Source organism: Microtus oregoni, unplaced genomic scaffold (genome assembly GCF_018167655.1).
Source record: "Microtus oregoni isolate MIOR12 unplaced genomic scaffold, Mior012 000011F_ref0000422, whole genome shotgun sequence".
Lineage (NCBI taxonomy): Eukaryota > Metazoa > Chordata > Mammalia > Rodentia > Cricetidae > Microtus > Microtus oregoni.
Genome location: NW_024543070.1, coordinates 36157781 through 36180399, shown reverse-complemented (window position 1 = coordinate 36180399; position 22619 = coordinate 36157781). Strand labels below are relative to the sequence as shown.

General features: G+C 42.0%; 1 protein-coding gene across 1 annotated transcript in view; it reads right to left on the bottom strand.

Annotated features, from left to right (window-relative positions):
• The window catches only part of LOC121453363 (cadherin-2), a 234711-nt gene that overhangs the window by 19312 nt on the left and 192780 nt on the right, over positions 1 to 22619 (bottom strand). Inside the window, exons 9-14 of the mRNA XM_041660089.1 lie at positions 22415 to 22600; positions 19638 to 19891; positions 17813 to 17955; positions 15063 to 15296; positions 14514 to 14747; positions 12556 to 12695 (exon numbers count right to left, since the gene is read on the bottom strand). Coding sequence (XP_041516023.1) covers positions 12556 to 12695; positions 14514 to 14747; positions 15063 to 15296; positions 17813 to 17955; positions 19638 to 19891; positions 22415 to 22600 — 1191 coding nt within the window. The remainder of the gene's footprint in view (positions 1 to 12555; positions 12696 to 14513; positions 14748 to 15062; positions 15297 to 17812; positions 17956 to 19637; positions 19892 to 22414; positions 22601 to 22619) is intronic.

Genomic DNA, 22619 nt, shown 5'->3' with positions numbered 1-22619 from the left:
GATAAATAACTCAGCAAACTGCAAAGGCAGTCTCTCCTGCTCACTCCCATCTCACAGGAGCCAGCCCGGCATTTCTCACGGGGAGCAACCAAGGCCCCACTTTAAGGGAATCCATTCACTACTCCCTCTTCCTTTGCTTGTTGCACACACTATCCTGGCAGCTTGTGAGGTATTGTGTGTCTCCAGAATTTTTAATGAGATGATGCTTCTTTCTTTAAAGCACCAATCATGGTTTTGTGGCAGAAATGGCTTTGGTGAAATTTTGTCACAAACTGTCTCTAATAGTGAAATCGGGCATATTTTGGGGGAGTGAGGAGTGAAGCTAATGTACAACTTATGTCAACTGAACTCAGAACACACTTTCTCTTGAATCACAAGTGTGGACATTGACTTCATAGATCATGTGTGTGGACGCATGCATGTGTATATGCGTGAGACTGGGTTTCAGGTAGACCCTCACTGGTCTAAAACTAATTTAATTTGTATTTGACACTGGCTTTGAACTCATAACCCTTACCCTCCACCTCTCAAGTGTTAGCATGATAGGCCTGCTACTTGGCTCTCATCTATCATCTAGTTTAATGCTCTTTATAAAGATATTTCTTAAATTTGAAAAATGAATTTTCTACAAATGCATGTAATTTCCCATTCTTCTTTGAAATTTGGTCACAGACTTACAGAAATAAATCACTTCTTACCCTCTAAGTCTTATCTCTCTTGAGGAGTAAGTGTTGTCATTAAAACTGTCTTCTCCTCTATCTCTTCACCCCAACCTACAACTTCTTACAAAAAAATAAAAAAATGTCATCACTAAGATAAAGGTCAAAGTAACCTATTCTCAGCCTCGGAGAAACATAAAAACAGTTAAAGAAAGAGCAGTATTGGATGGCCATGTGGGGAGACAGATTTGAAATCCTTCCCTCCTTTCCATGTACGATCTTGGAATATCTTAAGAAAGACTATGTTTCAAGATGAATTTACACATAAAGTCATTCCAACATATCAACCCTAGTATCAGTGCTTTTGTGTAGATGCTGGCTCTGTTACAGCTTAAATATGTTACTAGAGTAGATGACAAGCATTTAGTTCCTGGAAGGAACTTAATACTAAGAATTCAAACTTTGTAGGGGGAGAGAGGGAGGGAGGAAGGGAGGGAAGAAAGGAGGAAGGGAGGGAGAGAGGGAGAGGGAAAGAAGGGAGAAAGAGAGATTGAGAGGTTAACCACAAGTCTACAGTAAGTTTTATAGTCATTGAAATATCCATAAAAGGCCAGACAGTAAGCATTTCAGGATGGCTGGGCACACACTCTCCTCTAACACCTCTGCTCTGCTATTGTTGTAGTGGGTATATGATAGAAACAGAGGGACTTAGCTTTTGGCTGGGCTCCAAAAAGTCTTTATGAATCAGAACCAGCAGTGGGTGGAGCTGCATGCTGGCCACACTCTAATCTAGAAATTTTAGCAACATATGGTATTAGTCCTTTGTCCTCCTGTTCTGCTCTCCCCTTCCTCTCCTCCTTTCTTTTCAGACAAATACTGACATTTATCTGACATTCAAATTATTATTTTCTATTACTAAAATACTGATACATTTCTTTTCCCCAAGTCTAAAATAGTATACTTATGATTAGCCAGAAAAGATATATTAAACTGATTACACAAAACCCTGTGTTCATTCACATGAAATGACAGGAACAAAAAGGAAAGAAGCACGCGAAGTGTGTGTGTATATATATATATATATATATGATATTAAATGAACAGAAGTATATGGATGCACACTGTCCAGTCCTGTCCCTAGCCCAGGAATGTATAACTGGCCATGGGCATGTTGTGAACAGCAGGGCAAAAGGGACTAACAATGTTCTGATGAAACTCTCCTCCTGTGAATTCAGTTCTGCTTTTAAAATAACTAACATGTGCTAGCACTTGCAGGTGGGTATCCATGGATGGATGACTTGGAGCCTTGTTAGGAGGGAGCTTAGCCAACCATAAAGATGCAGAAAGTGGTCCTCACAGTCATGTCCAGATCCTGCCATCTGGTAGTTAGTTTAGGATACAGAAAGATTTTGTAAGATAATGACTTCAAGGGACCAAATACACCATGGCTAAATAACACACTAGTTCAGCTAGATGGTCAGGCCTGGTTGCCCACAGAGAACCCTGGCACAGCAGATAGAGGGCCTAGATGGGTTCCAAGGGTTTTTTTTTTTTGTATCTGTGCCCCATTCCTCTGTCTAGGCAACATGCCTGGATTCCAGATTTTAGTTCTTATCCAAATTATTTATTCAGACCTCATGTTTTTAATAATTTGGTTGATGAGATTGAGTTGCTGGTTTTTAACTTTGTGTATGTACTCAAATTTGCAAGTCATACTTAAACATTTGATTGGATCTTTCCTTGGCTTTCTCTAAAAACTAACAGTGGCTACCAAGTATGTCACAGCTAAGTCAAGAGTCTTGCCGATCATACACAGGCACGCTCACACGAACATTAGTGGACTGGATCTCCAGAACAGTGATTAAGAGCAAGTGTCACAGGCCTGGGTCTAAAACTGGACGCAGCTGCACTGCCTACTTCATAGGCAGGCAAGCAATGCACAGGGACAGACACGGAACAGGCAAGTAGCAACAGCAATTTATACAAGCAGGTATTGGGATCTCATGTGATGAAAGAGAAATTACTAGGGTGTTCAACATGTCTTCCTGGTACAATTTCACACTAGGCTGGCCACTGAGTAAGGAGGAAAACTACATTCTGTGAGTGCCGTCAGGGGCCAAATGTCAAGATGATGGGAATAAACAATAACTATGAGAAGTCTCTGCTCTTACAGAGCCAGGTTCACTGTTAGGACTGGGTGCAGAAGCTCTGCGTAGAGGAAGACCTGAAGGCTGGCAGGGCACAGCGCACAGACACACAAATCAGCCTGGATTTCCAAAACAAGGGGCCTTGAGATGCTTCCTGAGGGGTAAAGTTAGACAGGTTGGTCACATGGCACACCAAGAAGCAGAAGGCCAGCTGCAAAAGCTCTGCTGTCAGTTATCCTGTGGTTCAAAGTGCAACATGGTGGGGTGAGGAGAGGAGAAATGAAGCTCTTGGAGTCATCGGTTCTCTTGTTATTGGGACAAAACAGCTAACAAAAGCAACATAAAGAAAAGTTTATTTCAGCTCAAAGCTAAATGTGCCCTCATGGGCAGGTGAATGCAACAGTTGGCCACACTGCGTCCACAGTCAGGGAGCAGAGAGCAAAGAAAGCTGGCCCTCAGGTGAACCATCATGGGCAGGTGCACGCAACAGTTAGCCACACTGCATCCACAGTCAGGGAGCAGATAGCAGAGAAAGTTGGCACTCAGTGCACTTTCTTCTTTTCATTCAGTTTGAGACCCCTATCCCATGAGATGGCGGACCTTCCCTCCTCAACGCAATCTAGAAACAACTTAATGGATATGGCAGAAATCTTTAAATATGTTTCCATAGTAATTCTAGATGTCATCTAGTTAAGAATCATAACAGGATTAACAATTAACATGCTCCTTCCTAAAAGTCATATCCAAGATCATGGCCATGAAGTCTGCTGAATGAATTTTTGCTGTTGTGGACAGTGGGAATCTACTCAGTACTAACTCAGCGGATTGAATAATTACTTCTGGATCTTGAGACATGAGTTACTAAAGGAAGTTTGTCACGACTCCCTGCATGTATCCTGAAATTACATGCAGTTCTTAACAAGACTGGGTCTGACGGAGAGGACCAATGCTTTCTCTCAAAAGAAAAGCTGGCCTGGCCTCCAGCTTCATGGTGCACTTCGTGTATGATGCTCATCTCATTTGCATGAGCAGCAGTATCTGCTTCGTCTCCTCTATGTCCAGGGATGCCTATCCCCACACCATGTCTGATAGGCCAGATCGTGCAAACTGTCATGGGTGGTGTCAAAAATGAACCACAGATGATACGTCAAAGGTTTTCCACATGTAAGTACCTAACCTGTTTTGGTGAAAGCCCACAGCTTTCTCTAAACTCATTTACTACTCTTCCCAGGTATGTGGAGAGAGAATCCTCCCATGGATTTGTGAAAATAAGTGAAGAGTCACCACTTGTAAGCCTAAACTTTAATTCATATAAATCATCCTTCAATATGGATGCCATCATTGACGGCAAATGCTGGCTGGCTCATGAAAAAATGACAGTCCTATGAGCATACGGGGTCCATAAGGAGTGAGACACTCTTCCCTAATCCTTACATGCTCACAGCCATGCTCCGTTACTGTTAAGGAAACAAGAACACATGTTATCAAGGCTTCACTAGTCAGTAAAGTCATCGTGTCTATTACAGAAGCAAACATTTTCAGTAATAAAGCTGTGGGAATATATTGGTGGGCTTTCTTTCTTCTAATATCGGTAGTAGAGAAAGCTATCCTATGCCTTTGGAACATAATACAGCCTTCTCATAGAAATCTGTTTTTTTTTATCCAAAGCCCAGTAATTAATATATAATGTAATGTAATCAGGGTCTGCAGAAATAACCATCCACATAGTACAGGCTAATGATAGACACCAATAAAGCTACTACAGTACAAATGAGAAAACAGAAAACTTACTAGAGCATGCTCATCTTGCTTAGAGAAAAACATCTGGCTTTCAGGGGTTGGTCCTGTTAGCGTGTGGGCATTTCTTGATTGTCTAATTTTCACAAAAGATCAAGAAACAAGAATTTCATGTGATTTCCTCCTCCATGGTTTTGAATCTTCAAGCTCAGTAAAACATAGCCATGAGTGCATGGCATAAATTGATGCCTTACTTGGTAGAGAAACCACCTTTCAGCGGTGTTCCTCAAGCCATCAGAGTTGGTTGGAATTAGATGCTTTCTGAGAAAAAACTCACTGTGCTTAGCCACAAACAGGATGTCTATATCACAACACACATCACACACACACACACAGACACACACACACACACACACACACACACACACACACACACACACCTAGCAACCATTGTAGAGGAGGTAGAAAGACTGTTACAAGCCAAAGGTAGGGAAGAACAGGAGCAAACAGTATCTTCTGGACATGTCTTACAGCATGGACTCATAGCAGCTTTGGTCAAGATCAACCCAGTCAACGTGAGTATGGAACTAGAGGGAATTGGAAGGGATTAACTGAGGAGCTATGGACACTCAAAGGGTTCTTGGGGAGGGATGAATTTTTTTCTCAAGATATGGTCTCTGATAGACTGACCAATTCATTAGGTTATTTAAGAAAAAACAAACAAAACTCTGTAGGGCATAGAATTAGGAGGGGACAGTGTGAAAGCCAAAGTTATATTTTAAATCTTAATTACTGCCAGGCAGTGGTGGCGCATTTAATCCCAGCACTCAGGAGGTAGAGGCAGGTGGATCTCTGTGAGTTCGAGGACTGCCTGGGCTACAAGAGCTAGTTCCAAAACAGACTCCAAAGCTACAGAGAAACCTTGTCTCAAAAACCAAATAAATAAATAAATAAATATAAATTAAATCTTAATTACTGTGCCTAAGAGATTCATGAAACAAAATGCCTCTAACCTGTAATTCCTTACCCTAAAACAGATATTTTCTAAAATACTGAGGCTATTTGGGTTATGGGAGATAACAAGTTACATGTTTTCATTCCCCTAGACAAGTAGGTTTGGTCCAACTATATAGGATGCACTTGATCACATGTGGGCAGGAGGTATACAAGCAGGAAATTCACCAGGATGTATATATGCTTGCCTCTGATTGGACAAGACGGCAAATATGGTGAAATGTGAGTTTGCCTTTCTAAGCCATTTCAAAACGTGACTCTTGGCCATTTTCTAAAAAAACCAGAGGTATTCCTTGTCAGAGTCCATCTTCCTGGCCACTACTTAAACAAAGCTTGCTTCAAATTTGGCTTTAAATTGTGGTAGTGGTGTCATTCTCGAGCAATGAGATTAGGAGCAATGAGATAGGGAGGAAGGGGGTACATCTGGTACTTCCTACCAGAGCCACATCCTGCTGTGACCTGAGCTAGCTAACTCTGCCATGCTCATTGGGGCGACCCCTTGGGGTCTGGTGGGTTCTGGTGACCAGCGGTCATTCGTGTTCTTCATCATCAACAGCATCGCCTTTTTTCACAGACTGAGAACGCCTGCAGCAATTGTGGTCCTGAGTGAGATGACAACCCTTCCCGATGAAAACTGAGAGAAGAGGACTCCGAAGGCTTCTGAAGCCCAAAGCAAAGAGAGGGCAGCCCTCAGAAAAATTCTGCCACAGGATGTAGGGCAATGCGTCAGTAGCCTGGATGAACAGAAGCTGTGTAGAGGATGGTACAAGGGATGAAACCTTTCCTCTCCCTGTACTCAAATGGACATTTAATCCCACTTTGCTACTTTCCAAGACTGAATGTCTACTCTGCCTTATGTTCTGAGAAACTAATGAGAACATAGTCACAAACCACCCAGGTTCATTTCTAACACCCATCATAACAGCAGCTTAAACACTATATTGATACCCATGTGGCAGCTTTTCCTTAGGTAAAGAATAAAGCTGCTACCTGATAACAGTGACTTGGGTGAGGGAGCTTTGAAGAGAACATCAAAGATGCTGCCAACATAAACCACACTCAGTAAACATTGGTTTTAATGGAAGAATTACCATAAAAAGAGTTTAAGCCTTAAAGAGTAGTGTGTTACTACCCCAGGGTTCAAAGGGGAAGGACCCAGGGGGCGTGAGAAATGCCCTGTATTGTATATTCTTCCCGATTTTATTAGAGATGCTGACACAGAAGAACTACACACAGAGATCACAGAAAGTGATACCAGGATCTGCAAGCAGCTTTGCTGACCAAAAGGGCAGCGAAGGACATTTACTAATGAGGGTAATTAAATAAGCCTTGATAACCAGCAAAGCCCGGCTGGTGAAAGCAGTGAGCCAGATAAAGGGGTCTCACCCTAGGAAAAGAGACCAGACACTGTACTAAAAGGGTCTGTCCACCAGTCAATAATCCCAGGCAGAAAGAGATAACAGGCCTGCCAAACACACAGGGAAGGCCTCTTGCAAATGCAGTTTCAAATGTGTCCCACTCTGGCCTTGACCATGACATGACCATCCACAGTGGGACAGAGTACCTACAACCCCCTTCCTATTTCTCAGATAAGGAAAAAGGCACAGAGTTTCCTGTCCCCCATTTCTTCTTTTAGGCCTCTCTTTTTTGTTAAAGAAATCAGCAGCCCTGGCAGAGAACCTCAACAGATAGAGATGGTAATCTCAGTAGATAAGACATGCCCTTGGGAAAGGCTACTTTGCTTTGATTTCTTCCTAATCAGCCAGCTGCCAGGAGGAAGGCTGCATTGTTTTGGAAAGCAGAGCTAAATTCTGGGCAATTCAGCCACAGGCTGAATTTCAAACAAACCTTCCCTCTAGAAGTTAGCCTGTGTCTCTTGGCTGCCACCCTTACCTGAAAGGACCTCTCAAGACCTCTAGAAGTGGACAGGTAAAAAAAATATTGTCATGTTGCTAAGATAACACAGTTAAAGCTGTTATTTTGTTGACCTTCCCTGTCACCTGGGTACCTTGTACCCTGTACAAGCTCCACCCACTCCCAAACCCCCCTTACTTCAAGACAAGCAACTCTCACCACCCCCTCCTCTCCAGTCTCTATCTCTTCTGGTCCCTCTTCTGAAGAGGTAACTACTGCCCCTCTCCCCCTCCTTCTTCCCTTTTCCCTCCCCCCCATAACCCACTAAATAAACTCTATATCCAAACTCTGTCTGTCTCTCACTGGCCATGATCTCCCACCCACCAAGGGGACTCGCTTCTGCCCCTCATGGGACTGGTCCCCCACCACCGTGTGTTTATAAACAATAACAAAAGTAGCCTTTGTGACAAGTTGTATTCACTTTTGGAGGCACAGATCCCATTTACACTTCTAGCAGTAAACATGCTCCCTAAAATGACAATTACCGAGTTATAAAAAAATTAACAAACAAAAGCAACTAACTCTTGTCTCAGATGTATAAAGGCCCCCGGCTCTATTTCCAAGGCATGTCTTGGTCAAGATCTATCTTCCAGTAACTAAAAGTCCTGATCCCCACTCCATGGCCCATTCTACACTCTAAGGAACTGAATTCCCAACAAGGACCGTGGGAGAGTTATAGACCAGAGAAAATGCTTTATTTCAACAAAGCCTGAATTCTTATGAACTGAACACAGCTTTCATATTTGAAATATGAGCATCTGGTTGGAAAAGGATTTGCATTAAACACACTGTGATAGGAAGGTCATTAAGTATTTCTGGTTTCCTTAGAGACAGAGTCAAAGAGTAAAAGAATCCATCAAAAATATTTTGAATGAGGTTTAGCAGGATGGCTCAGTGGGTAAACCTCATGACCTGAATTTGATCCTAGAGCCCTAAATGGTGGGGAGAAGTGGCTCCTGCATGTTGTCTGAACACCTCCACATAACATGTAGGCTATGGCATGTGCAAGACTCCCTTACCTCTGATGAATACATGTGAAAAAATGTTTTGGAAGACAATAGTTGTGGGATTTATTTTACCAGATAGCAAGACATTAGAAAGCAACAGTAATTTAAGCAACATGGTAAAGGAACAAAGACAAACAGAATAAATAGTGCAAAATAGTGGGGCACCAAACCGCGGAACTACACATACGTAAGCATCTGCTATGATTCATGATTTTCATTCATGCTAATAGAGGATGGAAACGGAAGAAGGCCCTTCTCCACATCTTATACCCAATAGACAATCTAGCACAGATAGATTGTAAGCGTGACTGACAAAATCATAAGTACCCTTCACAATTATGACAGGTAAAATGAGAGCCCATCTATAAAGCCATACGACGTTGTGTTTGTGGGTGTAGGGTTCGTTATAGTGACAGATATAAAGATCCTAAATAGAACGCCATACTTTAGCACAACAGGAGCAATGACAGATTGGCTTCCATTAAAACTAAAATTCTGCCCATCATAAGACATCAGTAGGAGAATCTAACGAGCAGATTACAGAATGAGATGAGATCTGCAAGGAACTTATCTGAAAAAAAGCTATGTCTGTCACGTATGGTTCCATCAGATCAATAAGGAAAAGGCAATGCTATAGAAAGAAAAAAAGGCAAGTTGAATTAACGTTCATGAAAGAAGATACAACTGGTCAGTAAGCCAGCAAGGATATCCCAGCTAAACCGTAGTGAGACCCACTGAACCAGGAGGACTAAAGTTTAAGATCAGAGAAGTCAGAGTGCTAAGGAGATTGAGTATGCTGGGCAACCAGCATCCGTACTGTGGAGTTGGGAGCTATAAACTGTAAAGTCACTTCCAGAAGAGGAATGGGCGATGCTCACAGCCAGCAAACACCTAGCACACGCATAGGAAGAGTTACTGGAGGTTTACTCATAATACTCACCTGAGGACGCCTTTGAAAGGGTATACCTTTAATCACGGCACTCAGAACCAGTGACACCAGCCTGACCTACATAGAGAATTCCAGGCCAGCCAGTGCTACTTAGTGAGACCCTGTGTCTAAGTAAATAAATAAAACTGGAAACATTTAAATTTTCAAGTACAGCAGAAGGATAAGTACACGCAGATGTTTCTTACAACTAAACAGAATTCGTCAATGGCAAAATGAACCCCTTCTACACTACATGGGTGAAGCTTACAGGTCTACCAATGAGCAGCAGATAACACACACAGAAAGTATCTAATGTATGTTATTTGTTTACAATGAAGTAAAAATAAATATTGCTAATCTATCATGACTGAAATTTAAAGAAAATCTGCTTTTTTGTGACCTTCATCTGCCTTGGTAGAGTCTGAAAGGGGGTTTCTAAAATGCTGGAAGCATCAATATGGGGGTAGGGGCACTCTTAAATCTGTAGGGAGCCTCCTTTTTTGACAGGTTACTCACACTTTCGAGGCTAGTATTCACCTTCTCATGTCAAGAATAAGTCAGAGAAGGGAACAGGTCACAGCTTCAGAAAAGCCTTTGCTGAGAACAAAGGGAAGCCTAGCTCCCCATCGGCAGGAACAGGCACACCTGTCTTATGAAAGACCACCCATAGCTGCTTTTTATCTTCCCACTTCCCAAGCAAGAGGATGCTAAAAAGAAACAGCCTTTGAAAGGACAAATCACCTGACCTTTGAAGACCAGAGTAGTGGCAAGTAGAGGATCTGTAAGCGGAGGGACTTTGCTCCACCTCCTTCCATGGGCCCGTACTTTAGGATACACGGGTGTTCATTAAACAAGGTGCGCTGTACTTTTGAACTGCGAGTAAGGGAGCAGTTTGGATTTAAAACTTGCCAAAGTGCATAGATGTATTCAAGGACAAGATGCCTGTTAGGAAGCTCCTGCAAGACAAAGGTACCAACGCGGGCCCCGATGCGAGAATACCGCCTTGAAACCTCCGATTTGATGAAACTACTTTAAGTTACGGCTACTGTTTTTCTATTGAAGCTTTGCTAAGGTGGTTTTAGCTTTACACTTCCAAAGTGATAAATGGGCTGGAGTGATGGCTCAGTTGATAACAGCACTTGCCATGTATGTATAAGAAGCTGTGTTCAAATCTCCAGCACCCATCATAAAAAAGCTAGCATATACCTTCAGCATCAGGGGTCAGAGACAAGTTAGTCCTGGAAGCTCACCGACTTGGCAGCCTATCTGAAACTGGGCTTCTGCCTTAATGTGAGACCCTGTCTCAGAGCAGAATGGAAGAGAACTGTAGAGTTAGACACTCACTTCCACATCCTCCTCTGGTCTCTTTCCTGCATGCATAAGGGTATGCACTTTTGCACACTTGCATGCATCACACACATACACACACACACACACACACAAACACGGGGTGGGGGGAGAAGAATGATAAGCCTTGACATGAGAAATCTAATAATGAAAGTGGATTTATGAGAGGATGTCATCAGTAAGTGCAAAGATAGGTTAATTAAGAACTAAGTCACATGTGAAGTTTTAAAAGCTAAATAGATTTATATAAGTGAGAAACCCTGGGGTCTATTTACAGAGCCTCTTTAATTAGTCAGTATTCAAAACAGCATTGCACACTTGGGTCAAGTTTTCCAGACATTTTAAACATACCTCTCTCTGAAAGGAGGGTTCAGACTTGGCAAATCGCAAAGAGAACCTGCAGTTACTGGCGCAGCGGAACGGACACGGCTTTGCAAATGTGGAAGAGGAAAGTCAAAGATGGAGACCAGGTATGAATGTGGTGTGAACGCCAAAGAAAAGGCACGCACCGACTCTTAAAAGGAGCTAGGAAGTGACAGATCCAACTCTGGTCCTGAGAGCAAAGCTGCCCTTACACAGATGAACACACACCCCAAACACGCTCAAGGCAGAAAATAATTTATCGATGATATGAATCCCAAGAGTGCCAGGTTCTTTTCAGACAACTATTTCTGACATTTGTTTCAGAAAGTAGAAACGGCGCAACTATACTATCAAATGTATTGATGAAATACCTGCTGTCGTTCTTGGGAAGTACTTTGTAGTATTCCTGATCATGACCATTTCAAGATGAAATATATGTATGGTGTAGGCTGTGTCACAAGAGAGACCTAAATTCAAATCCTGCTCCTGTGACCCACCTCTTACACTACTACCTAGAATCCAACTGGAGTTAATTTTTCAGTCATTCAAAGTAGAGATGTTCTCAGGAGAATTGCAGGTTACAGATTTGAGAGAGAGATTTAATGTATGTGGCCTAATGCCTAGCATGTAGTATGGATCTCCTAAATTGCTCTTACAGTGTGCAGAGGGTTGGTTCTAAGAAAAGCAGGGCCCATATTTTTCATGTCCTACTTGCTCATTTGCACTGTTGGTGTGGTAGCTCTGTGTGCAGCTGTGTAGAGCTCTGTGTGCAGCTCTGTGTGCATCTGTGTACAGCTCCGTGTGCAGCTCTGTGTACAGCTGTGTGCAGCTGTGTAGAGCTCTGTGTGCAGCTCTGTGTGCATCTGTGTACAGCTCCGTGTGCAGCTCTGTGTACAGCTGTGTGCAGCTGTGTACAGCCCTGTGTGCGGCTCTGTGTGCAGCCCTGTATGTGCATGGCATACAGAAGTGAACACTGTTTAATAACCAGAAAAACATTTTCTCATCTATGAAGCAACTAGTATAAGCCAGGCACCAAGACAGACACTGTAGATACATAAATGTGGCTCAGAGGCGAACATTTGCTGGTTCTGCCCCCTTTTATGTCACCAGGAATTAAGGAATGCCTGGAATACTGAATTTGCCTGGTAAGTGTTTACAAAATAAGCAAACAATGCTTTTTATACCAACCCTGTACATCTACAGTCCAACATAAAAATTACTTTTGCTTATGTTTTAAATATCCAGTAAGACAAAAGATCAATACAAATTTAAGTGAAATTGGTTTCAAGCTGCATGCTTCCTAAATCAATGATATTCGTATAATATACTGGTATTCTGGAAACAGCTGAGAAATGTGTGACTTTAGGGTTAGAATACATAAAATGATTGAAAATGATTTTCTTAATACAAACATCCTGAGGACTTAAAACACTGCTCACCTGGTCTTCTTCTCCTCCACCTTCTTCATCATACTTCAAAATATTATCTCTTACATCATCTTCTGGGTCAATCAGAAGCTGCTTGGCCTGGCGCTCTTTATCCCGGCGTTTCATCCATACCACAAACATGAGAACAAGGACTGGACAGGAGGAAAGTAAAATGCACACTCTGTCATTCTGAAAGCCAGACGTACAGAACCTCAGCCTTCCACATGAACGACGTAAGGACCATGGTCCATAGTTCACTCTGAGACTGCTCGTGGTCCTTCCCCGGGCCACTCAGAGCAATCCTCTGCCAGAGCAGAGTGAAGACCTGGGCTCGAGTCTGCAATGTGTCACGAGCCTGTCGTGTGAGGCATGATCTCCAGAAGGACTGGTTTCTGTCTTTATCTTGGCTTCTTAGCAGATCAATATCCTAATAAGAATGCTTCGTAAACCCCAAAGACACAAGACAGCAGCGAGGTAATTGAGACACTGGTCAGTCATCACTATACTCCCAAACTCTCAGGGAAAGGCGTTTGCCTGGATGACTAGGGTAGGAAATGAGAGTTGGATGTGTAATTGGATTCTGGGTTGTTTTCTGACTCGCAGAGGCGGCCGTTTCTCTGTCATGCTATTCTGCATTTTCTTTCCTACCTTGCTGTAGCTACGAAGGCATGGGGATTAGTTTGAGCACTGAAATAATATTAGGCTTTCATTCTTCACACTCAATGCCAGGTCTGAAACCATAAATTCTCCCAAGTTGATGTTAAAATCAGTGCCAATTCATTTTCCTTCAAAATGCTAGTGTCACTTTGTCATGGCTGAATCCATCATCCCTAAGTCTGTCTCGATAAGCTTGGCACATTTTGGTTGGAAGCGAAATGCTTCCCTGAACACACATCTAGGAATAAATTCTGTCTAAATCTGAGGATATCAGTTTACATCCGGAAACAAAAAGATTTAATGACTCCTATTTGAGCACGTTTTTATTATTGGCCATAAAAGTAAATATCCTCCTTTTAAAGCCAGATACATGATCTCATTTGCCATTGTTCAGGGCCAGATCTAGCAAGCGGATTATTAGTATTAGCACGCAGGTTTCAAATTATAGCCGAAGCAGTCTCCACACAGGAAGTAAAAAATGCTCAGGCTTCTATGGTAATTGCTTAGAATAAAGGGACAGAATTCTAAATTACCAGAACCCTTGTAAATGGAGAAAACATAAAAGAAATGGCCAGCATTTTCAAGGAAGTGATCGGTGCATAGTGTGATCACACAATAAACCGAGTCCTGCTGCTACTCCACACAAAACACTGGGCCCAGGCAATTTATTCTTTTAACCTGAATGCTTAGAAGTGGCTTCTAAAGTACTTTCCAGTGGTTAATTTCTTGCATTCCACTGAACCAAAGATTGCAAAGTATCTTAAAAAGGAGAAATTCCTTAATCTACCCTTATGCTAAAGACAGACAATTTGAGCCGTGTAATCATTTCTACTACGGAATGCGATGTACGCGAAGGGCAACCTCACCGCTCTGCTCAGCCCTTCAGAAACACACACCTCGATCCTCGCGTGACTGGAGCGGGTTGCTGACTGCACTTTATATGCAGGGAAACGAAGGAAAGCAATACACCTATTTTTCTAAATCATCAGCTATGTGCCATAAATTCATACTCGAGTCAAGAGAAGTGCTCAAACGCACGACTGTTTAACATTTCTCTGTGGAGCGGGCTTCCTGTGGCTTCAAGCAATCAGCACCAGAAAGTGGGGGAGATGGCATGGGAACACAACCCTGAAGCTTGCTGAAAACACGTCAGCACTCTAACTGATGCTCATTGTTGTGTGTATGCTAAGCCGACCCTGACTGCCCGCATATGATAGACAGCATGGTGCTCAGGGGCCCAACAGACTTGCGCAGCTAATCTGAGGCGGTCCTAGAAGTAGAAGGGATCACTGTTTCCAGGACACAGTACTCACTCAGCAGGATGATGATACAAAGCAGAATCGCGATGATGGCGCCAGTGCCCAGCCCTGCACCCACGATCCTGTCCACATCTGTGCAGTCTCCGTTGGAGTCACACTGGCAAACTTTGACGCGCAGGATGGAAATATTGGACTTGGGAGGATTCCCCGAATCTGTGATGATGATGGGAACTTCATAGATACCAGCTTCCAAAAATTTTATCTTTAAATTGAGTTGAGCAAAATCACCTACATAGAAGAGAGAAAAAGAAAACAAGTTTGACAGTCAATACCTAAAAAGATTTAAGGAAAAAAAAAAAAACCCACTGCTTTCTAGACTGTATTTCCCATCTAACTGTAACCCATTGAGGAAATACAAACTATGCTGTATGGTGAAAAGTTGGTTGGGGGTTTCAACGGCTTTTAATATCTCTTTTAAACCCTTAAATAGCATTTAAAATATATTTAATGAGAAGATTATGAAGTATGTAAAATTAATTTCCCATACCCAGGGTTCCAAAATATTCAACTACACATTCGTTCAAATAATTAACCTGTTCTTACCATTAAGCCGGGTGATGGTCCAGTTTCTTTTAATAGTCACTGGAGATAAAGGAAGATCAAAAGCAAATGGCCCCGCATTTGGATCGATGTCATAATCAAGTGCTGTGATGTTAATTGAATTGGGCTCTGGAGTTTCACAGGTCTCGGCCTCTTGAGGCAACACCTGAGGGGCGTTGTCATTGATATCAAGTAAATAGATTTGTAGTGTTCCCGTGCCACTCATAGGGGGAATTCCTAAAAAGAGAGAAAAGTCAGTTGAGCAACAGTTTCTCAGCTGAGCCTCAACTGTGGTATTTTCAACTCTCTTGTCCCTACCATTGTATCATATGGGAAAATGTTCACTGTCACAGTAGCTGAATGGACAGGTTGTAGAACAAATTCATTTCTTACATCCCTCCTAGGATTGCTCTGAGCTGCTGGTGCGATCCTATAGGAGCTGGGCATAGATCTAATGCCTTTCCTGCTCTAGCCGTCCAGCACTCAGTGCTGATGAGATTATGGACCCCAGCCTCTGATGGAGAACCAGGACATGTGCATGTTTGGAGGGGAGTTCTGAAAGTTCAAATCCAGGTGTAATCATTGCTAATAATTTCAGGCAACTGATACAAGACCATAGGCTTTGTCTTGGGAACATGTACTCTGGAGGAGAAAAATGGGTTTTATTTATCAGCCAACCATACACACGAGAAAGGATTGGGGCTGCTCTTTGTATACTAGTTCACAGTATTACTGTGCAGGAGGTTTAAATGGATGAGGACCTCAGTCTCTAAGAACTGCTCATGGCCATGGGCCTTTCTGCATACAGTAGAGTAGACAAAACTGTATACACTGTTCTGCCTAAACTCAAACCTCTTCTCATTGATCCTGAAATGTTATCTCTCCCAGCTCATAGGATCCTGTAGTCTGGCTTCTGCTGTATTATAATATCCACATATATCTAAGAAGTTTTATGTGCGTGAATTTATATTTATACATATCATTTATATTTTTATGTGTTTTATAAGCAGTTTCACATAGTGAATCCTAGAAAGTTAAGTGACATGGCTGAAGGGTCATGAAACTAGAAAGGTGTACAAGGAAGTGAGCAAGAATACAAGGAACACCTGGGTCAGAGGGCAGGAGCATTGGCGGGAATTGTGTTTTACTCTTATGATATCATTAACACCACTTGTTTGATATCTTGAGCAATGTTTATGTGTACTATTGCTTAAATATTATGCCTAATGCATAACAACTTTACAAAACAGGCAACAGAGAAGTCTTTTATAACAAGGAAACAAAGGACAGAGACTAAGAGCTTGCCCATCCAAGTTCTCTCTTCAGCCTTGTGTAGGAAAGTCCACCTGTGAGGCTTCACAGCTCCAAACGGCTCACTTCTCTCATTGCAAATATTCCTCCAATTAGAAGCAGTGCACCTTGGTAAGCGAGAAGCCTGGCTGTGCCTCAAAACCAATATGTATCCACGTCACTTATGACTCTTTAAGTCTCTCCTTGAGAGAGCTTTCAGCTCCAGTGCAGAGAAAGGGCTGTTTGCAACAGGCACGGCCTGATGCATCACTACCCCTATGGCAGAGGCTGGTCCTGCAGAAGTCCAATACTAAGTGACTAAACAGAGTTCCTATATTAGAACGGATACAAAACGCTGCCTTGGTCTATTGCTAAGCACATTTTTTGAAAGTCATTCATTCAGATGAGTCTCATGACCACAATGTTGTAAAACCGCACATCTTGACCACCAATTTGAAGCCTGTATTTTTTTTTATTAAACAAACACATCCACAGTCTAGCACTAAAGTATTTTTAAAAATATGGTTGTGATTTCATTTTGAAACTATTCACAATGACAGAAATATTTTTGTGAATATTAGTTTGTGCCAAGTACTGCTTTAAAAGCTTCATTTGAAGAATTATATCTAACTCAAAACAGTACAAACTAGCTATTAATACCACTATAGCTTTATTTCACAGAAATAATAAAGAAATACGGTTGAAACTGTATTACTAAGTACACAGAAAGAAGAGGCTGGGGACATGTGACAGATAACAAAGCTACCACTAACGAACTCTGACCCAGTAGAGACCCATATGGGGAAAAATGTCAAAGTCTAATTTAAAACCAACACCTTCATAAGTCTCCTATAATCACTGTTTGTATAGGCACAAAATTATGTTTCCTAGCACATTACAGGAAAAAGAACAATCTCAGAAAAGGGATGACTAAAAGAAGCACAACAAGAATAAATAAACCGCAGATTCTGGGAACAATGATGACAGACTTCACCTATAGCTCATAGGGCATCTGTGCATGTCAGGGCAGGAGAACAGACCTGGAGAGCCACGATCACAATGCCAGCCACTGTGTGTACACAGACAGCAGAAAAGTACTTTATAGCAAACTGGGGAAAGGGGAAGGAAAAGTCAGGACTTCAAAATAAAACAAAACTTTGGAGCCTTAAAAGAATAAAGATCTGCGAGGCACTGGTGGTGCACTCCTTTAACCCCAGCACGCAGCAGAGGCAGGCAGATCTCTGGGAGTTTGAGACCAGCCTGGTGTACAGAACTCAGAGAAACCCTGTATGAAAATCGAAAGAGAGAAAGAGAGAGAGAGAGAGAGAGAGAGAGAGAAAGAGAGAAAGAAATCTGTTATCTGCTTTCTATATAATTTAGCGCTGGAGAAAACCTCAACTCCTACATAAGCACGAGAGGTTTAACACACAAGAACGATGCAGAAAACATACTCAATTACATACCATTGTCAGAAGCAAGGAAGGTAGCATTATATATGTTGTTTTTTACATTTGGTGACTCTCTATCCAAAACAGCAATAGTGGTGATCTGCCCATTCACGGGGTCTATTTTCAGCCAATTGGCAGGATCAGATAATTTTGTGTATCTATGAAATGAAAGTACAGTGGCTTAAATATTTTAGATAAGAAATTAGCAAAATGTTAGTTTTTACAGGTTTAATTACAAAAAGGCAAAACATTATTAATTTGCATGACTGTAGATGATGGTCAGAAATAGAATTCTAACGTGCAGAAGTACTTCGCGGCAGAGATTTTGGGAGGTATGTAAAGGCCATGTTCCATCTTACTCCTGGAAATTCTGCAAAGGTTTAGAGGAAAGACAAAATGCACAGTCTCCCTGGGGTCGATTTAACGGATCTCAGTGTAGGCTCTTGCCTACTTCAATACATAAAATAGGTGCTGAAAATAGGGTTCAAATATACTTTCTAAATCGGAGCCCTATCATACAGAACCTGGGGGAATCAGAAGGTATATTTTACATCACAAACCACTCCTAAAGGCCTCACTACCTTATGACGGTGGAGACAAAGCCTCACCAGAGATCCCATAAAAACCCATTCCTACCAGGAGCCTCCAGATGGGGCCGAGCCCCCCACAGGCTTTCATCTGTATTAGCAGATTCATCTGTTCCAAGTCCTTTTTAAATGTGAGGTGGGCTGAAGTTTTTAAACTCAGATAACGAACACACAGTTTGAAGACACTATGGTATATTGTGAGAAGTAAAGTCTACAGGATTTTAATGCACCTATTAATTAACCATTTACCTATCCTGGAATCCATGTATGGAGAATCGGGGAATCAAAGCAGTTATGTCTTATTAGCAATTTTGAAAGCACTTAAATAAATTATTAATTTTAAAATTATCTTCATCTGCTCCAGAGAATGGTTGCATGGGGTATGCCCTGCCAGCCACTCACTCCTGCCTCAGGGTGAATTAGGTTTTGCTGAAGGTTTTTACAAATACATCTTCTGGGTGCATTGCACAGGTGCTGGGTGCATCCTTAGCTGTCCATTTTGGTCTGGCGTTAGTGCTTTCTTCTCTGGACATTTGGAGAAACAAGAGTTTATAATTTCCTGTCCACTCACTTTGTTGCTTTTCAATGTGTTTGTTAATAAAAGCACAGGCTAAATAATTAATACTTTCAATTAAAAAGACCGAGTTGGAGAAAGTTTTATCTTCTACTAACACATGAATAAGCTAATAAAGTCATAGATGTCCTGAGGAGAAAATACACCGAAGAATTTAAAATTATATTGGAAAACATACATGACACCATGTGATCTTTATCTGGGTGCTGAGGAACTAAAGAAGCCCATTTTTGTAGAACAATAATGTTTTAATCTCAGGAAATATGGAGTATTTTCTGTAACACATGGCAATATTAGAATTGAATCATCAGTTTTCTTTAGGAATGCAGCCCCAGAGAAGTTTTTCCCGTTCCACGGATGAGCCTACACCCATGCATATACAGGTAGAGCAGCTGGACTCGGTGGCCATAAAACAAGAGCACATTCAGTTGGGAGGTGAATGTGGTGGAGGAATCGGGAAGGAGGTGGACGGGAGAGGCTATGGGTGAATTTGAATACATGCATGAAATTACTAACGAGTAAATAAACATTGTATTCAAAATTAAGAAACAAGAAAGTCATCTTATCTTCTAATCATCACTTTTGGTTGGAATGTGCATTTCTTACAGGGTGAAGTTAATAACTTTCACACAGGGCACAAAAGAGAATCTAATTTCAACATCACTGTGGCATTTCCTACCTGATACTCTGTTGCATATATCGATCGGGGTCCTGAGCTGTGAGCGTGGTAAGCATGGTACCTGCATGGAGGCCTTCTTCTTGGCGAATGATTTTTGGATTTGGGGCAAAATAAGGGTTTTCATTGACATCGATAACTGTCACAGACACAGTTGCTGTCGACTGGGGTGGGTGCTGAATTCCCTTGGCTAATGGCACTTGGTTTTCTGCAGCAACAGTAAGGACAAACATCCTATTCGTTTCAAAGTCAATTGGCTGGAAAAGAAAAAAACAGAAACCATATTTTTGCAGAAGTAAGAACATTTGTACGCTGCCATTCATCTGTCTTTGAGTCCTGTTTCCAAAACATTAGCTTTACCCCTCAGTTTGGCATGACGTTCTTCCCTAGTTTCTAAAAACACATGCAGGAATGTCTCATTGACGTATATCCCAACAGAGAGATTTATGTTTCTCCAAAATTGTACGTGATTGTTGCATGGATCCATTTATTTAGATGCTGCAGATTTGATTATTTTCAATAAATCAGCACACAAAACAAAAACTACTAGACAATTCGAGGTTAGGTGTGAGCACAGGATTTAGTCTCTCAAACATTAGGGAAAAGATAGCTCTCATGCAGGAAAACCTTTACCAGTTAATGGAGAATTGAAAACAAAATCTAAAATCAATACTACATAATTGATTAGATGCAACATCATTTTTAAAAATCATGCTAAAAACTTATTCAATTTAAAAGTGTCTTCCAGGGCTGGGAAGATGGTTCAGTAGGTAAGGATGCTTGCCACCCAGCCTGACTGACCTACATTTGATACCAAGAAACCATGATGGAAACAGAGCTGATTCTCACAAGTTTTCCTCTGATGTGCCCACACATGTGCACTCAAAGCCCCCGCCCCCACGCTTCCTGATGCAATCAGTCAATCATTCCATGGAAATGAAAAGTATCTTTCATAAATTAGAATGCAGACTGAGGAGTGAAGTGCATATACACACTCCTCTTAAAGTAAGTGTTCTATAGGAAGATTTATGCTTTTTCTCCTTACTGAGCAAACTGGAAATCTGGCTGTCTTCCAGAATTATTCTGAATATTTTGCAGGTTTTAAAACTCCCACATGAGAACACTCTAGATGATTAATGCAATGCACAAATAACCCGTCATGTACACATTAACTGCGAGAGTCTCCCTGAATCCTGCTGCCACTAGAATGCTGTAGGGACCTCAGTCTGCATTTCCCTCAGTGACTTTGTCATGGAAAGAGTGCTTGGCAGTAACAGGGAAGGTCAGAGGGCACCTCGTGTTGAGAATGACCAAGAGCTGAGGCTCCCAAGACATCTGTGATCAGTACAAACACAGCAGCATCCTACCCTAGGCATCTTCAGATCAAGTTCAATGCAATATTCAATTCAGCAAAACAGGAAGGAGGGCAGTAAGGCAGTAATAAGCTGAACGAATGAAATGCTCCCTATGCAGATGTACATATGCTAGCGATCTATGCGCAGCCTGAGTCCTTTCGTGTGTCTCAATGTCATTCATTCCTCACAAATGTGCAAGTACTAGGAGCTGTACTCAAGCCCCACCTTCGGCAAGAGGAACCCGAGGTTCACCAAGGTGGTGATGGCCACACAGCTTTGCCCAGGCAGAGCTGAGATGCAAACACAGAAAGCTCAGATCTGGGGCTGGGTCCTCTCCTGACTATTCCCCATGTATGTGGGAGATTTCCGGGCCCATCTCTTTTCCCTCATGTGGACACAGATCATAATTCCCAGCAAGAAGCGCTGAGATTGATCATTTTGTCAGGCAGACACGTGAGTTCACTTAATCAAGTGTCTCGGTGGTTAAAGGGATGGGCTTTTATGTTTGTTTGTAGCTGTGTTTGTTACCCTCTTAAGAGCTTTTCCTTTGTGACTGCACCCATATTGCTCTGTTGCTCTTTTGGCCATTAAATATCATAAAACTAGTTTTGCTTTTTGTTTGTTTGTTTGTTTTTGATTTTTGAGAAAACGTTTCTCTGTGTAGCCCTGGCTGTCCTGGAACTTGCTCTGTAGACCAGGCTGGCATCGAACTCACAGAATGGTCTGCCTCTGCCTCCTGAGTGCTGGAATTAAATATGTATCACCATGCCTGGCTAGGCTAGAAAACTAGTTTCTTAAAGTCATGAAAATAGAATTTTAAAATAGCCATGAGAACGCAATTTATTTATAAGGTGCAGGCTCTCCTGCCTACATATTCCATTTTACTTTGGTTATTTTTCTTTTGTCTTTTTGATTCATTTACTAGCTGATCAAACTCCATGAGGTTAGTAGGCTTTCTTCCCTCCCTTCTTCTCCCACCCTCTCACTATCTGTTCAAACCCCATGAAAATAATAAGCATAGACTCCTCCTCCCCTCTTACTCTTCCCACCTTCCTGATGGGGATTGAACTAAGAACCTTGTGTAGGCTAAGCAAGCATTCCAGCTACGTCAACCAAAGGTCTAACCTCGGGATGGGAAGGGCCATTAATAGAGCAGTAATATTCATTTCACTTTGCTGAGAACTCCCATGTCTTCGGACTGGTAAATCTATCCAAAATGATTTTAATTGTAGTGATAATGGGAGAGAATTTATGTTATCCTTAATTTCAACATAGAGTGTATAGTCTACTAAGTAGTAAAGAATTCCAGATGTGAAGGTATTTAAAATAAAACAGTCCCAAGATTCTACAGGAAGGTAGTGGGAGAGGACACAGGCCGGTGCCTGCTGAGTAGCTGTCTGGGTATGTGGTTCAAGGGACACTTACTTTTACCACAGTGACTAGCCCATCATTGCTGTTGGGGTCTGTCTGGATGGCAAACCTCCCCGTAGGGTCTCCACCACTGATTCTGTACACCGCATTCCAAGCTGGCGTGTGGGGTTGATCTTTGTCAGTGACAGTTAAGTTGGCTACGATGACATCCACCCTGTTCTCAGGGACTTCGCCGTAGAACTGCAAGAAAGACAAATTT